The sequence below is a fragment of the Podarcis bocagei genome (assembly GCF_964188305.1).
Source record: "Podarcis bocagei genome assembly, chromosome: 15".
NCBI lineage: Eukaryota > Metazoa > Chordata > Lepidosauria > Squamata > Lacertidae > Podarcis > Podarcis bocagei.
In genome coordinates, this window is record NC_138141.1 from 35,143,766 (window position 1) to 35,161,867 (window position 18,102).

Consider the following 18,102-nt stretch of genomic DNA (forward strand, 5'->3'; position numbering starts at 1 on the left):
TGTATTCGCACACACATATTTTCAAAATGCTATAAATACAAAGAGAAGCTCTTTAAATAAAAGCCCTGTTCAGGGGGACACATTGAGACTACACATGCTTGAAACCGATTAAGCTGAAATGGATTCCCCATACACTGTTCTCACCCCTGAAACTGTAGCTGCGTGAGAATTCTGTGATGGATTCGTAGGTTTGTAAGTCACGTGGGGCAGAGACCTCTTCCATTGTGCTTCGTAATGCACATAAAAACTTATGTGTGTGTACATGCTTAAATGGGTGGCGCTGTGGGTAAAACCTCAGCGCCTAGGACTTGCTGATCGTATGGTCGGCGGTTCGAATCCCCACGGCGGGGTGAGCTCCCGTCTTTCGGTCCCAGCTCCTGCCCACCTAGCAGTTCGAAAGCACCCCAAGTGCAAGTAGATAAATAGGTACCGCTTTATAGCAGGAAGGTAAACGGTGTTTCCGTGTGCTGCGCTGGTGCTGGTTCGCCAGAGCAGCTTCGTCACGCTGGCCACGTGACCCGGAAGTGTCTGCGGACAGCGCTGGCTCCCGGCCTCTTAAGCGAGATGGGTGCGCAACCCCAGAGTCGGTCACGACTGGCCCGTACGGGCAGGGGTACCTTTACCTTTACATGCTTAAAATTTATACGCCATTTGGTTGTAAAAAAAACCCCAAACAAACTCAAAGTGGTTTACAAATAAGATAAAACAATGAAATTATTGATGAAAACAATTAACAACGGTTGAAAACATTAAAAAAATTAAAGCCAGCAATAGACTAAAAGCAGACCGAAGCATGCATCAATGGTCCATCAACAGTCTACATATCTGGGCAGGCTTGCCTAGGAGAAAATGCTTTTTGTGGGCGCCGAAAAGAGTACAGTAAAGGCATCTGCCCTCAAGAGGCAGGGAGTTCCATAGTGTAGGTGGTGCCACACTAAAAGATTGAGTTCTTGCAAACACAGAATGGGTATTATGGGGCATTTGTAACGGTGCCGGTTTTGCAGATCGAAGCAGTTGAGTGGGTCTGTATTGGATAAGGTGATCTTGCAGGCAAACTGGTTCCAAATTGCTCAGCATTTTATATACTAATAGTAACACTTTGAAATTGACTTGCTAGCAAATTGGGAAACAGTGTGGGTCTCTGTGCAGCAAAGTTATATGCTGACAGGACCACGCTCCCGTCAGCAATCGTGCTGCAGCATTCTGCACCAACCGCTACTTCCAGAAACTAATTGGCAGCTGCACTCAGGCCAGAATTGGTGTTAGGTCATACCTGCAACCAGTAAATCTCCTGGGTAGAATGCTTTTGCAGCAGTCCAGAAGAAGATTTCCTGGTACTGGCATGGCAATCTCTTAAAATATTCTCACATGCTGTTTTATTACACTCACATTGCTAAGCCACCTCGGAGGTCCCCTTGTGTCAGAAAGACAAGACAGAAAGAAACATGTAGACTAAATCATGATTAAATTCAAACCACCCTGGTTCTCTCTTCTCTTTCTTTCCCAGTGTTCAGCACTTTCTAAACTCAACGCTGAGGTTGCCTGCATCGCGGTCCATGATGAAAACACCTTTGTCGTCGGGACGGAAAAAGGGAGGATCTTCATGAACACGAGGAAGGAGGTCCAAGCGGATTTCAAGAAGTTCTGCAGTAAGTATTGGGTTGTCCTGGCAAGGATGGGGCGAGGTCAGATCCTGCTGCCTGCACACCTTAAGCTTGGGTAAAACTGGAAAGGATGGTTGCAGAGCCGTATTTCCTCAGTCTTGGGCCTGCCCCAATCTTGTAGAATTGAGGATTGAGGTTGAATCCTGACAAGACAGAAGTACTGTTCTTGGGGGACAGAGAGCGGGCTGGTGTAGAGGACTCCCTGGTCCTGAATGGGGTAACTGCCCCTGAAGGAACAGATGCGCAGCCTGGGAGTCATTTTGGACTCACAGCTGTCCATGGAGGTGCAGGTCAATTCTGTGTCCAGGGCAGCTGTCTACCAGCTCCATCTGGTATGCAGGCTGAGACCCTACCGGCCCGCGGACTGTCTCACCAGAGTGGTGCATGCTCTAGTTATCTCCAGCTTGGACTACTGCAATGCTCTTTACGTGGGGCTACCTTTGAAGGTGACTCGGAAACTGAAATTAATCCAGAATGTGGCAGCTAGACTGGTGAGTGGGAGTGGCTGCCGAGACCACATAACACCAGTTCTGAAAGACCTCCATTGGCTCCCAGTACATTTCTGAGCACAATTCAAAGTGTTGGTGCTCACCTTTAAAGTCCTAAAGGCCCAGTACACCTGAAGGAGCATCTCTACCCCCATCGTTCAACCCAGACACTGAGGTCCAGCTCTGGTGGTTCCCTCCCTGCGAGAAGTGAGGTTACAGGGAACCAGGCAGAGGGCCTTCTCAGTGGTGGCACCCGCCCTGTGGAATGCCCTCCCACCAGATGTCAATGCAATAAGCAACTATCTTACTTTTAAAAGACATCTGAAGGCAGCCCTGTTTAGGGAAGTTTTTAATGTTTAATGCTGTGTTGTGTTTTTAATATTCGGTTGGGAGCCACCCAGAGTGGCTGGGGAAACCCAGCCAGATGGGCGGGGTATAAATAATAAGTTGTTGTTGTTGTTGTAGAAGAGGGGCAGGCAGATGTGAAGCTTTCAGGACACGTTTGTTCCTACTATGGCATATAAACGTACAAAGGGTCCCTGCTGGATCCGGCCAGTGGACCATCTAGTCCAGCACCCTGTTCTCACAGTGGCTGGCCAGACTCCCCCAAGAAGCCTGTTAGTAGAAACTGAGTGTGTTTCAGCTGTCGTTCTGTGTTAGAACATCAGCTTTTCATGCAAGTTGCAATTCTCAGTATCTCCAGGTAGGGCTGGGAATATCCTGGAGAATGAAAGAGCTTTTATGCTAGCTCATCTTAAATGCACCCCCCCCCCATGTCTGTATTGTTTGGAAGGTTTCAGAAAATCCCCTTCCAGAACAGATTCGGTTCCTGTAATAAGAAAACACCAGATACAACACGTCACATAATTATGGATTGCCCTCTTCTTGACACCCATCGCACAGATCTCCTAGTTGACTCCCTTACAGTGAAAAATATCGATTTGCAAAGTGTCTGTAACCCAAAATTTGTTGAGGGTTGATACTGCCAAAACTACCAAGATTGTTTCGGGTACTTAGCTGAGATCTTTAAAGCTAAATCTAAAGTTGCCTGATTTATTCAATGGTGGTTATCTAGTCTTTTATATATGGTATGTGTTTGGATGACTTTGTATGATTTTATGATTTTATTGTTTTAACTTAGGCCAATAAAGGCTAGTTACAAGAATGAAGACAAGAAAGATTATGGCTTTGAGATTTATGTGAATTTTACTTTAATTATACACACACACATACACACACACACATATATACACCCACACCGACACCATATATATATATATATGCGCTTCCAATCCCCCTTCGTGGGGCAATGCTATGATTTACCCCAGTGGGCCAGCCTCCGCTGTGTATGACTGAGCCACCACTCAGTTGTGATGGGATTACGGAATCCTGGCATTGTAAGAGTTAGAAGGGTCATCTAGTCCAACCCCTTACAATGCAGGAATCTTTTGCCCAAAGTGAGGCTCGAACCCACAACCCTTAGATTAAGAGCCTCACACTTTACTGACTGAGCTCTGCATGGGTTTGATTTGCAGGATGCTCAGAGGGCAGGCAGGCAGGCAGTCAAGCTCTTCCGAGTTGGGTTTTTTCTGCGGGACAAAGTGGCTTAAAGCCTTGTAAACAAAAAACACATGTTTGCTTAGTTATAATCCCGAGGTTTCTGATGTGCTAGGAAAACCAGGCGGGGGCCTGCGTGCTCCATGCTGGCAGAGAGTTTATGCTTAATCCCCTCAGTGGGACTGCTCAAGAACAGTTCATTCTCCGGCAAATATTAGCCTTGCTAGGCTGTCAAGGTCAACGCTGGCTTGGATTATGTGCCGAGTCTGCACCAGCTGCGAATTTCGCCCGGAGTCTAATCCATTTCTGAGCTTTCAGCATTAGCAAAGACTGTGGCCTTTTGCTTCGCTCCTGGTATGTGTTTCACACGGCCAGAAGTGGAGCAAAGAGGCTGGAATTTGAGGGGCAGTTTTATTCTTAAAGCATGGGTTTAAGAAATAAAATTTAAGAAAATATTTCCTTTAAAAATCTCTGCCTGATCTTCCCTTTTGCTTTTTGGCCATATTCCTCTGCCCTTTCCTTAGGGAAGGGACTGGGTCAGGGGCTCGCTGGATGAGGAAGAGTGGTGGGCATAGCTGTCAATGTTTCCCTTTTCTTGCGAGGAATCCTATTCGGAATAAGGGACTTTCCCTTAAAAAGGGGGAAACGTTGACAGCTATGGTGGTGGGAGCCCCCCGCCCAAGAGCCCCCCAGGGACGAGACAGAAGACGACAATTTAGATCCCAGATCTTGCTGAACAATGGGCAGGACAGCCCAGAGGAGGAGCCCTCTCCCTTGACACAGCCTTTATGTGCTTGGGAGGGATTCAGAGGGAGAGGCTAGAGGGGAAAGTGTGGGGCTAGTGGTCAGTTTCAGCAACATCTCAGACCAACTGAAGGACTCTACCGTGTTGTCGTTTTCTGTTAATAAAAAGCTAATTGCATTCCATGCCTCCCGTGCTTCCCTGCCCTGTGGTTGACCTGGGCAACGCTTGACAGTTCCTTGATACACTGTGGCTCCACAGTTCAATCCCTGATGTTCTCCAGGTTATGGAGCAGAGTCCTTGAGGGGCGGGGCTTCGGAAGAAGGAGCAGGGCCTTAGGCGGGGACCACATTTGGTCTGAGATGCGGCAGTGGGTCCTAGCGCCCGCCTCCTGAACTTCCACCTCTCCCTCTTCCTGTTGGCAGGAGTCCAACAGAGGAAAGAGCAGGATCTGGATGGCCAGAAGAAGCCCAAGGACTTTGGCCGGACCATTCCCCGGATCTCCCCGGATCAGGGATCGGATGTTTACCTTCTCAGGAAGATGGTGGAAGAAGTCTTTGACGTGCTTTACAGTAAGGAAGAGCTTGGGGTCCCGTTCGGTTTGGGCTCAGTCGCTGCTGCCTTCTGCTGTAGGGTGTCTAGGTCATGCTGTCTATGGGTATCTTCTCTACTAGCGTGTCAGGGCGGGGGAGGAGGGGCTGGGTGAGGTGGGGCTTGGGAGGGTGAGCCGGCGGGTCATCAGGGGGGCCAAAGGCGAGGGCTGCGAGGCAGGATAGGTCAAGGCAAGCTGGTGGTCAGCTTACTCCAGAGGAGCTGAAAGGTGCTGTAATCCAACAACGCCAAAACTTTTCCATATTCCGCAATGCAATTCTCCAACCAAGCAGTGTTTGCATTTCTTGGTAATGGTGTGGCAAAGAGCTGGGGCCCAGGAGCACCTCGTGGCCCAGCTAAAATTTGAACTCTGTTTTGATCTGTGTTTGTGATTCTTCCTTTTTGCCCCAGGCGAGGCCTTAGGGAAGAGCAGTGTGGTGCAACTCCCCTACGAGAAGTTCTTGAAAGAGCCTGGCTCTCTGATGGTTGCTGGGCTGCCCGACGGGCTCACCTTCAGGAGGCCCGCCGAGTACGATGCGAAATCGCTCATGGCCATCTTGGAGCACAGCCACAGCATGTGCTTCAGGCTCAAAAGGTAAGGGGGGGGCCCCCCGCCCAGTGCTCAGCTAATACTTTCAGGCCTCAAGAGCCGGTCTGCAGACACTTTGCGTAAGGATGAAATGGGCTGTCCTGCCATGGCTGCGGTTGGATGCCACACTAAACTGTGGTTTGTTGCAACCTTGCATTAAGCACTAGCCTGGTAGGCATAAGTGAGCAGGAATTGCATGCAGGTGGTCAGTGTTAGAAACTCAGAAATATAAACTAATCACGAAAAGCCACCTTAAACCTAGGTTATGGCTGGCACCACGGAATGTCTAGATGCCTTTTTTTTGCAATGGCATTTATTATTATTTATTTCATTTCTATACTGCTTTATACTTTAAAGGGAATTAAATCTCAAAGTGGTTTACAACACATTAAAACATCCAATAAAACAATGCAGAATAAAACAAATGCAAGCTTCAATATTTCAGATCCTTCTCGATGTGACATTTTGCTTTCCCCCATATTTATTTACCTTTATAGAACAGAAGTACAGTCGTACCTTGGTTCTTGAACTTATTCCGTTCGACTCCTGAAACAGTTCGAAAACCAAGGCACAGCTTCCGATTGGCTGCAGGAGCGCCCTGCAGCCAATTGGAAGCTGTGCTGGACATTCGACTTCTGAAAACGATTCAAAAACTGGAACACTTCCGGGTTTCAATTGTTCAGGAGCAAATTTGTTTGGGGGCCAAGTTGTTTGAGATCCAAGGTACGACTGTACTCTAGGAAGCCAGTGTGGTGTAGTGGTTAGAGTGTCGGACTAGGACCTGGGAAATCAAGGTTCAAATCTCCACTCAGTCATGAAGCTCACTGGGTGATCTTGGGCTGGGTGATAGGGTTGTTGTAGGGATTAACTGAGGAGGGGAATGAACCATGTACTCTTTGGAGAAAAAGGTGGGAGATAACTGCAGTAAATAAGCTCTTCTGCTTACCTGCTTGAAAAAGCTGGAGGGACTAGCTAGATGAAGATGTCCGCCACCAACTTTGCCTCCAGAGATTTCTGTGTGGTCGCAATTGGACTTGCGCCAGTCACAAAACACACCTGGTGCCTGGCTGATTTCTAATGCTGCAGATGGTCAGTGGAGTTGAATGTGGGCGACTGAGAAGAACAGGCTGCTGGAGGAGGGATGGAGTTTTCCGAGAAGGCTGCTGGAGTAGGAAAGCCCTCTCCTCCCCACATCTCACAGAAAGCATAGGACACGAGGAAACGAAATCCTGTTCAGAATTCAGGAAAGCAGCCTTAGGGAAGCAGCAGGACAGGGAGGCAACTGCCCTCTCCATTTCTTTCTCCCCAGCAAGTGGTCTTCAGCACTGCCTTTGACCCCGGAGGCTGATCCCAGTTCTACGACCCTCTTTGGGTCCCTTGCCATGTCATTTACATGGGAATACAGCACAAGATATTATGGGCTGTCCCGTGAATCCGCTGGATGAAATAGCGGGAGAACGTTGCCTCAGGGGAGTGAGAAAAATTCTCGGATGATTCACACCCTGGCCAGCACTTTCTTGATCTCCTGCCCTCAGGCAGAAGATATACAGTGGTACCTCGGGTTACATAAGCTTCAATAGTACCTCGGGTTAAGAACTTTGCTTCAGGATGAGAACAAAAATTGAGCCAGTGTGGTGTAGTGGTTAAGAGCGGTAGTCACGTAATCTGGGGAACCGGGTTCGTGTCTCCGCTCCTCCACAAGCAGCTGCTGAGTGACCTTGGGCCAGTCACACTTCTCTGAAGTCTCTCAGCCCCACTCACCTCACAGAGTGTTTGTTGTGGGGGAGGAAGGGAAAGGAGATTGTTAGCCGCTTTGAGACTCCTGAAGGGGAGTGAAAGGCGGGATATCAAATCCAAACTCTTCTTCTTCTTCTGTGCTCCGGCGGCGTGGCAGCAGCGGGAGGCCCCATTAGCTAAAGTGGTGCTTAACAGTTTCAGGTTAAGAATGGACCTCCGGAACGAATTAAGTACTTAGCCCGAGGTACCACTGTAGAAGCATGATTAGTCGCACCAACAGGGTAAAGAACAGCTTCTATCCGTGGGCTGTTAGGCTGCTGAATGAAAAGATAACAACAGGGCAACTGACTTTTGGATTTGGTGGGTGTGCGTCCGTAAACGAGGGGAATTAAGACTAAGAGAGATGAGTGCTCGTGTAATCTCACTGTATACAAGTTGTACAAGTGACAATAAAGTATTTCAATTTCAATTTAGCTGCAGTTTCCTCTCCTTTTCTCAGACCTCCTGAGGACTCCGCCTGGGACCCCAACCCTCCTGTTGAGGCGAGCGGCCCCGTCCAATTGTCAAAGGGGAATCGAGAGCCAGGGCTGAACCACGTGCACGCTAAGCCGGCCAACCTAGAGGCTCTTCCTGCGGTCACTACGAACAGCTTCCTGTATGGGGTGTCACTCCCTGCGCAGATTGCCATGGAGATAAAGCAGGAGGGTCCTTCCGGACGGCACGGGATGAGCACAGCCGGCGAGATGCTGAGGCCCCGGCTGTCAGGAGAAGCGAAGGTGCCCTCGCCACAGGAGTTCGGTGACTGCTGTGGTAATGGCCTTAATGTTTGCTGTCCAAGGCGTGGCTGGCTAAAAGCCTACGGAGAGGCCCTGAAATGCCTTGGATCGGGACTTAAACTGGGTTGGGGAACCAGGAATCCTGTCCTGGTGGCTTTTGTAGCATCGCAACTGTGTCCCCCACGATGCCTGCAAAAGGCACAGGAGCCACAGCTGAGTTGGCAGAGCATGGGACTCTTAATCGCATGAGGTGTGAGCCTCACGTTGGGCAAAAGGTTACATTGCACGGGGTTGGACTAGATAACGCTTGTGATCCCTTCCGACTCTACAGATCTATGATTCTAGGTTGAGCTCCGTTCAGAGAACCCGGGAAAGCTCACTTTGGGGTTTGCAGCCAAGTATTGCAACATAGGAAGCTGCCATATGCTGAGCCAGACCAGACCAACATGGTCTACACTGACTGGAAGCAACTCTCCAGGGTTTCAGACAGGGAGTCCCCTGCCTGGGGTTGCCGTCAGGGACTGAACCCAGGGCCTTCTGCCACTGAGCTGCGGCCCTTTCCAAACGGAAGCTGAAATGGGGAGGTGGTCTGGAATAAGCTCCAGTTTCTCCTTCTAGCAGCAGGAAGGCAGATTCCCATGCTTTGGGGGGAGTCACACGACCCCTTGTGCAAACGCTGATATCTCCCCATATGACGGTGGTTGCTAATAGGCAAGGATCCCACGGCTCCGTTCAAATTGGATGTGAAATACTGCCTTCCAGGTCGAGCCACCCAATACTTGTTAAAGAAGGGGGGGCACAGATTCCCTGGCAGCTGCCAGAGGACCCTGCATGCTGGCACACAGGCCTGACTCTGAGCTGGAATAGCCTTAGCTGAAACTTGCATATCAGGTCAGGAGGGGTGGAGTCCAGCCTTGTTTGTGCCCAACACCTTTCCATTTGTCCTTGCCATTTTGGATTTCCCTCCCCCCCCCAAACAAAATCTCATCTTTCTTATTCATTCATTCATTCATTTTTGCTTTCGTTCTTTCCTATGTCCAGGACAGAAATCTGCTCTCCCCGGCGGTCCGCTCATCCAGAACGTACACTCCTCCAAACGCATTCTGTTCTCCATAGTACACGACAAATCAGGTACGCTTGCTGGCGCTTGCGAAACGGAGAAGGGGTTTAGGAGTGTCGACGTGTGGGTTTTAAATCACGGGGGGCCCCCTTGCTTAGGAACCATAGAGCGACAAAGGTACGGCGTTTGGGCAAGCCCAGATTATTGGCAGAAGCTAAACCTATTCCAGAACAATCAAAATGGCAGATTTAAGGCCTGGGGCATTATTAAGTTTATTGTTCTTGGAATTTTCTTTCTTAGGAGGGGCTGCCACCTTTGCTCACGTTGCTTGCCAAACTGGACCACTCTGCTCCCTGCCAAATCGCCCCCCCCCTTGCCAACCCACTCCCCCTTGATACCTCACCCAACCCCACTGTCCCATCATGTTCCCTTCATGAAGTGGGAGCACCACACTCGCAGCCTTGGCAGTGCTGCCGCTTGCCAGGCTTGAGACGGGGCAGAGCAGTGGCAAATGCAGACCCACACATGCTTGTAATGCCACTGGCACCCTAGTTATTTCCCTCATTGCGCCCTGCCCCAGTCCTGCTGAGCAGCAGCACTACCACAACCGGAAGGGCAGCGCAACGGCGCCACAGTTCATGCACCGCAGCCAGATACGCAAATGATAAGGTGTCCATGTCATGTTTCGCACCTGCATCTCTGCGTCAGTGTTGATGTGAAGAGGACTAAACAGCAACGGCTGATGGCGCTAGCTTTTTTATTTTTATTTTTTTACCAAGCATAACAAACTCTCCCATACATCGTTTGTTTCTTCCGCTCTTCTAAGTCTGGTCATGAACTCAATGTTTGAGGTAGATGTGTCAATAATTACCTAGGTGCTTGGCTAATCCTTCCAATATGAAATATTCATTTTGGATGTTTGGCAGGGGTCTTTCGTAGGAACGAACTGAGAGCATCGACCGCTTTGCATGCAGCGCCAAACCATAGTTTAGCGGCGCATGAGCGAGCCTGGGGCTCATGTGGTCCTTCCTCTGCAAATTCCCTCCCTAGCATTAGAGACTACTTTACCCTGAGTCAGAACACGGTGGTCCCTCTGTTCTGAGTGTTGTCTTAACTAATGGTTTCCAACCTTTTTGATATAGCAGCTCGTGAGTCCCATCAGTTTATCGCCATGTGAATTTTGGATGCTGCTATTAAATGAAAATTTTCTTAGAATATTTTTAGTACTTACAGAGTTAGTCACAGTTTGTTTATGGGTGGGGATGTGTGAACACCAGCCATCTGACTTCAGAATATTCCTGTGCATCAGAAGGGAGCTGCAGTAATTGCTCCCTGTATGAGCCCATTGTGGTCAATTGCCGCCACATCTTCCATCAGCCAGCAGAGAGCAGTTCCCAAGTCGTAAAACATATGACTGGGCCTTCCTGACCTAGCTCAGTATGTAGAGCATAAGACTCTTAATCAGGGACGTGGGTGGCGTTGTGGGTTAAACCACAGAGCCTAGGACTTGCCAATCAGAAGGTCAGTGGTTCGAATCCCTGCGATGGGGTGAGCTCCCATTGCTCAGTCCCTGCTTCTGCCAACCTAGCAGTTTGAAAGCACATCAAAGTAGATAAATAGGTACCGCTCCGACGGGAAGGTAAACAGCGTTTCCGTGCGCTGCTCTGGTTTGCCAGAAGCAGCTTAGTCATGCTGGCCACATGACCCGGAAGCTGTACGCCAGCTCCCTCGGCCAATAAAGCGAGATGAGCGCTGCAACCCCAGAGTCAGCCACGACTGGTCAGGGGTCCCTTTACCTTTAAGACTCTTAATCTCAGGGTTATGGGTTTGAGCCTTACCTAGGATGAAAGATTCCTACATTACAGGGGATTCCTACATTGTAGATGACCCTCGGGGTCCATTTTAACTCTACAGTTCTGTGATTCCATCATGTTCAGCTGCAAGTTGTACGTGGTATCCATATTAAGGAATAAAAGCAATTATTAGATGTGTACTTATACAGCCTGTGGCTTACTTGCACAAAATTTGTGACCCACTCAACCATGGGATTCGCTGCGTGTTTGGGGGCCAGTCACAATCTCTCCGCCTAACCTACCTCACAGGGTTGTTGTGAGGAGAAAAATGGAGAAGAACCACATATCCCACCTTGAGCTTCTTGGAGGGAAGGCGGGATATTAAGCAATAATATACAATAAAGAAAAATGACTGGGTTTGTCGTGTATTTTTGTAACATCGGTTGTTCGTTTGGTTTTCTGCACACTGCTGAGAGATATTTCTTTATGTATAAAGCCGTAATGGAAATGGTCTTAAGTAAATAAATGAATGGAGGTTGGAAGCCAGTTGCTGGGCAGAGCGTAGTTGAGTCCATGCTCTGGTTATGCGCTTCCCAGAAGAGGCGTCTGGTTGGGGATAGGTTGCTGGGCTAGATAGGCCCTGATCCAGCAGCCAGTAGCTCCTCTTGGTGTTAACGTTGGGTGACTTACAGTCACCGTTTCCATTTGCCAGCTGCAGGGTTTGCCTAAGGGAACCGTCCAGCGCCCAGGATTTGAACCCGGTGCAGCTGGCACAATTGGAGCCTCCCACTTCCCCTCAAGCTCAGGCTTGCTCTCACAGTAGAGAGGAACCACAAACCTTGTTCCCGAGGGCAGAGCGAGAGGGATGGGGGAGCCTCTGTGCCGGAGATGCCATATGGAAACTTCTTGTTTTGTTTTTGCTAGATAAATGGGACAGTTTTATAAAAGAAACCGAGGATATCAACACTCTGAGGGAATGTGTGCAAATTCTGTTCAACAGCAGATATGGTGAGTGGATGTGAAGTGCCTGTTTTTCATCTGCGGTGCTTATGGCGCGCATATCATTATGGAGAGATTTTCTGGACTTTTTTTCCTGACTTTCTGGTGTTTTTCCCCCTTTTCTTTTTCTTATTCTCTGATGCAGCATCAGGCACCATATGCTATGTGTCCCTTCACTAAATTGCTTTCTTGGCATGGCATTTTCCAGGCCCACAGCTTCTAATTAATGCATATGTTTCTGGGTGGTTTTTTTAACTCGTTTGTATCAAGTCGGTAAATGAATGGGGTCTTCTGGCCTCCTCAGTGGAAGGCCTTCACAGAGTCAAAACAGATGGGGCAACAGCCACAGAAAAGCCGTCTCCTATATTTGAAGTGTTTTGTTTTTTTAAAAAACAACCAACTGGTATATAAATTTTATGGAATAAATAAAATACATATGTTTTTCGGCCTGGTGCCTTCTAGGTGCCCTTTGAACTACAACTCTCATAATCCCTTGCTATTGGGTAAGCTGGCTGAGACTGGTGGGAGTTGGAGTCCCCGATGAGTGACTGGTGCTTCTCAAACTTGGGTCTCCAGCTGCTGTTGGACTCCAACTTCCAACATCCCTAGCTAGCAGGACCAGCGGGCAGGGGTGATGGGAGATGTAGTCCCAACAGTTGGGGAACCATTGTTTGAGAAACACTGACAGAGGGCACCAAGTTTGGGAAGGCTGCCTTATGTCAGTGTCCTGCTAGGACCCTGCCCATCTTTGAACTGATACTATATAAATTGCTGCCTTTATGAGTTTGGATGTATGCAGTTAGTACTGTGGTCCCCATGAAGCTACCCATGGGCATTGTGTTGCCTTCAGGAGCCTGCTGAGCAATCTTCCACTTCCAATATTTTCACTGAGAATGTGATTTGCCACTTTACCATATTGGCTGCCGTTGAACTGAAAAGGATGGCCATAAATTAATGGATGATGACAATAATTTGTATAGCACTTCAGAGTATTTATTGAACTCATGGCATCCTGCTGGGCACCTTAGTTTCTTGAGCACAGGACATTACAGTGGTGCCTCGCAAGACGAAATTAATTCGTTCTGAGAGTTTTTTCGCCTTGCGAAATTTTCGTCTTGCGAAGTCGCAACTGCACCTCCTCAAGCAATGCACCCTGGGTATTAACGGTTTTAAGAAAAAGGAAACAAACTTGCAAGACGTTTTCGTCTTTCGAAGCAAGCCCATAGGGAAATTCGTCTTGCGAAGCAACTCAAAAAACGAAAAACTCTTTCGTCTTGCGAGTTTTTCGTCTTGCGAGGCATTCGTCTTGCGAGGTACCACTGTATATTCCAACTTCCTCTGTTATTATGCTAATGCGACATGTTTGAAACCTGGCCAGGGCTTACTGAAAGGGCAAAGCAGCATTTTAACTTTCCTGCAGGGAAAACTGGGTTGCAAAACTGGGTTAATGCCAGTAGCAGACCCAGTTTAACAGTGTCTGCTGTTAAGAATGTCCTGTCTGTTCTTACCCTTTAAAGGTTAAATGTTCTGTCACTTTCAGCTGAAGCTTTGGGGCTCGATCACATGGTCCCTGTCCCGTACCGGAAAATCGCTTGCGACCCGGAAGCGGTAGAAATCATCGGCATCCCTGACAAAATCCCATTCAAACGGCCCTGCACCTACGGAGTCCCCAAACTCAAGCGGATATTGGAAGAGAGGCACAACATCCACTTCGTCATCAAAAGGTACGTGATTGTTTTGAGAGGCTCGTGAGCAGGCGGACTGCAGAGAGCCGAGAGGTGGGCTTAACTCTGCGTGACTCAAAAGGGTGGTTCTTCTTTCCCCAAAATTGCTGTTTCTCCTTTATTTTAAAATATTTATATACCATTCGTCATGGAATACAATAGTGTTAAAAACATATTCAGGAGGTGAAATATTTAAAATCAGAAACCACCCAACAGTGGGGTGCTTCTGTGGCAACAGGGAGGCGGGAAGTCTGGGCACTTGCAGGGGTGGGCCGCCTCTTCCTTTTCTACCGCCTGAGGCGGCTGCCTCCCCCTCCATCATGGATGGGACGGCTCTGAAGTACACCCACTGAGGTTAACGAACATTACTAACTTAAACCCATTCATTCCCATGGATCTGTTCTGAGGAAAACTTGCCGTATTTTTTACTCTATAGGACACACTTTTCCCCCTCCAAAAATGAAGGGGAAATGTGTGTGCGTCCTATGGAGCGAATGCAGGCTCCTTGGCTTCAGTGATAGCAACGCAAAGCCTCTGAAGCCCAGAGGGAGAGCTCCCCCCGCACTCTGAAGGCTTTGTGTTAATTTCGCTGAAGCTGCCTGAAGCCCCCGGAGCACAGGGAACTCCCGCTGTGCTCTGGGGGCTTCAGGCAGCTATCCACAAGCCTTCGGAGCGCAGCAGGAGTTCCCGCCGTGCTCTGAAGGCTTGCGGATAGCCGCCTGAAGCCTGAAGAGCGAGAGGGGTCGGTGCACACCGATCACTCTTGCTCTCCAGGCTTCTCTTCTCTGGAGAGGCGCTGCACAGTTTTCCCTCTCTTCGCAGCGCCCCTTTCGCGAAGCGGGAGGAGAAATGGAAGGGGCACCGTTTCTCCTTCGGTTTCGCTGAAGGGGCACTGAGCAGAGAGGGAGAGAATTCCCCCCCCCCTGTTCTCCCCCTCCTATGGTCCGGTGCGTCCTATAGAGCGAAAAGTGCAGTAGTTGGATACAGACCATTGTTTTCCCAAATTGTCTGCATACTTTTGTTTATTTTATTCACACCCCACCTTTCCACCCCTCCTCATTTAATCTCTTAGCAACCCTGTGAGGTGGGTTTAGGCAGAGAGGCGGTGACTGCCCCAAAGTCGCACCATTTGTGGCTAAACAGGGATTTGAACCCTGGCGTCTCCCAGGTCTGACACTCTAACCGCTCTGCCACACTGGCTGGCGTCAAGGAAGGGTGCAGATAATCCAAACTTTAATGTGCTTTCCTTTAAAATTCCACTACCAATATTGGTTCCTCACCCCTGCTATAACAAATGAACGTGGTGAAGATGGTGGCAATAATCTGATTTAGCTTATTCTTGTTTTTAATTAGTGCTGCATGGTTGGTGTGTGTGTGTTTTAAAAAATCTGCTTTTAACCATCTTTTATTAATCAGTTAGACATTTTACTTTGTCATGAAAATCCCAAAGCAGCGTACTAAAAACAATCAAGAGCAGTACGTAAATTGTATCAAGCCAATAAAATGGCCGTTGTGGTGACCCCCCTAAGGCCAGAGCACAACCCACCAGTTGAAGATCCTAAATGAAATCTTGAATTATCTTTACCCACTCACTTCCCTCCTCCTCCTCCTCCTCCTCCTAAATTGTTGCCTTTTCTTTTACAGGATGTTTGATGAAAGGATCTTTACAGGTACGTTGGGCATAGTCTTTCCTTTGGGGGAAGGGATGGTAGCTCAGTGAGTAGAGCACATGCTTTGTCTCCAGACAGTCCCAGACTCAGTCCCTAGCATCTCTTGGTAAGGATGGGAAAGGCATCTACCTGAGACCCTGGCGGAGACCAGGAACCTCTCGCCCTCCAGACGCTGTTGGACTACAGCTCCCATCCTCCATAACTATTGGCCTTGCTGACTGGGGACGGTGGCCCTCCAGTTGTTTCTGAACTATGACTGCCACCATCCCTGGCCATTGGCCATGCTTTCTGGGGCTGATGGAAATTGTATCTCAGCAACACCTGGAGGGCCATTCTTTTCCCAAACCTGCTTTAAGTTGACTAACCGCATTCTCACAATGTCCCATTTCCAAGCCAAGTACCAGCTTCCAGTAATTTTGGGAGGTGACCAGAATATGCTCAGCATTTGTGCAGTTTACCTTCCCAAATCCGCTGGGAAGAATTTGGTCCTTTCCCTCCATATTGGGGCATTTGATGCCCAAATCTCTTTCCCACATAGCTTTTGATTTTTGATTTGATATTTCTATTTTGCTTTTCCAACAACAAATGCTGAACTCAGGGCGGCTCACAATGATCACAAAAAGCTTCAAAAAAACAAAAAAAACCCATTATAATCACTGTGCTATCACTCACAATAACATATAAATAAAGTAAACAACAACAGGTTCACCAAAGTGATTAATACAATTCAATAAAGTCATAGCAATTCGAAATATCCCTCCCCCATAGCTATTAAACTAATCTGTATGAATGGCAGACTTACTGGGTAGAGATAGGGAGAGGTTGTGCCTGGCCATGGGTAATTATTGGTTCAAAACTCTGTGCCTGGAAAATATCTGTTTGTTCTTCCTTCCTTACAACCAGGAAGTAAATTTACCAAAGATTCAACCAAGATAGAGCCATCCAGCCCTTCTGGGGAAATCTCTCCTGACCCGCACAGAATGGCGTTTCTTGATCTAGCAGGAACTTCACAGTCCAGTCATAGGTAAGCCTGTATTACCCCATATCAAATCATAGAGTTGGAGGGTCCTGCAAGGTCCTCTAGTTAAAACCCCTCCTTGATGACAGGAATTCAAAGCTCTTCCTCAAAAACCCAAGGTTCCCAGTTCCTGGCCCAGCTGCTATATTAGAGTCATAACCAACCTTGCACCCTCCAGATGTTGTTGAATTGCAACTCCCATCAGCCCCAGCCAGCATAATCAGTGGTCAGGGATGATGGGAGTTGTAGTCTTGCAACATCTAGAAGGTGCTAGGTTGGGGAAGCCTGGTGTCTTAGTGTCTCTAATTTGCTCTGGCCAGCATGTTTTCTCCCTGGAATGCCAGTAGAGGGGAGGAAAATGTTATGTACTGAAGTTCTCACCCTGGGCCAGCAGGGGGATACTGTAGATAGTTTTCACTCAGGTCCACCTATGCAAATAAGGGATTGAAAGTGACGTTCAGTGATTGGATAGTTACAGAAAGTGATTACTGTTGCGTTGTAGTGGAACAACAAACAACAACAAAAATTGATTCCTGAGAGACCGCCATGTCTTTACCTGCTCCACGTTTAAATTCTTTAGAGGAGATTTTTCGATGGTTTTTCTCCCTGCCTAGAACTTGGGGGCATCCAATGAAGCTGTATGGTGGGAGATTCAGGACAGACGATAGAAATTATTTCTTCACGCTGTTTAAACTATGGAACTCCCTGCCACAGGTGGCTGGGATGGCCACCAGTCTGGGTGGCTTTAAAAGAGGATTTGACAAATTCACGGAGGATGAGGCTGTCTGTGGCTACTAGCCAGAAGGGCTGTTTTCTTCCTCCACAATCGGAAACATTATGCCTTATGTTGCTGGGAACCATGAGCTGTTGTGCTCATGTCCTGCTTTTGGGCTTCGCATTGTGGTCTCTGTCTGGCCACTGTAAGAACAGGTTGCTGGACTAGATGAGCCTTTGGCCTGTTCCCTCTGTGCCGTTCTTACTTTCTGCCGATCTCAGACTGGTTCTTAAGGATCTGGGATGCAGCAAGTGTGATTAAATCAACAACTCATGCCAGAGGGAAGGCAGCAAAACAGATAATAAGCTTATGAATCAATGGAGCGCTGGAATCTGATGGGTTGGGACTCGGTCCAACCATGAGCAACACCAGGTGCCATTTAAGAATGTAATCTGATTTGTCTATGATGGTAGACTTTTGGTGAATTATAAAGGTGAAATGAGCAGTGGTAACAGAGCAGTCCTATGCATGTCTGCTCAGCAGTGAGTAACATTAAGCACACTGGTTAAGAGCGGTAGTCTCGTAATCTGGGGAACCGGGTTCGCGTCTCCACTCCTCCACATGCAGCCAGTGGCATAGCGTGGGGGGTGCAGGCCGCACCGGGCGCAACATCTGGGGGTTAGGGTTAGGGGGCGCAAATCCACGGGTTAGGGGGCACAAATTACTTGCCTTGCCCCGGGTGCTGACAGCCCACGCTACGCCACTGCATGCAGCTGCTGGGTGACCTTGGGCTAGTCACACTTCTCTGAAGTCTCTCAGCCCCACTCACCTCACAGAGTGTTTGTTGTGAGGGAGAAAGGGGAAAGGAGAATGTTAGCCGCTTTGAGACTCCTTCGGGTAGTGATAAAGCGGGATATCAAATCCAATCCAAACACTGGGGCTTTCCTCTGTGTAAGAGGGCATATGATCACAGCCTGTG

The 18,102-nt window shown here is 48.5% G+C and overlaps 1 protein-coding gene across 6 annotated transcripts in view; it reads left to right on the forward strand.

Moving 5' to 3' along the window:
* Positions 1–18,102, forward strand: part of GTF2IRD1 (GTF2I repeat domain containing 1) — a 92,128-nt gene that overhangs the window by 47,748 nt on the left and 26,278 nt on the right. For all 6 annotated transcript variants that reach the window (XM_081172934.1, XM_081172933.1, XM_081172935.1 and 3 more), the window contains 9 exons: positions 1,508–1,649; positions 4,877–5,023; positions 5,454–5,637; positions 7,868–8,178; positions 9,186–9,275; positions 11,922–12,005; positions 13,537–13,720; positions 15,365–15,390; positions 16,294–16,414. In XM_081172934.1, coding sequence (XP_081029060.1) covers positions 1,508–1,649; positions 4,877–5,023; positions 5,454–5,637; positions 7,868–8,178; positions 9,186–9,275; positions 11,922–12,005; positions 13,537–13,720; positions 15,365–15,390; positions 16,294–16,414 — 1,289 coding nt within the window. The remainder of the gene's footprint in view (positions 1–1,507; positions 1,650–4,876; positions 5,024–5,453; positions 5,638–7,867; positions 8,179–9,185; positions 9,276–11,921; positions 12,006–13,536; positions 13,721–15,364; positions 15,391–16,293; positions 16,415–18,102) is intronic.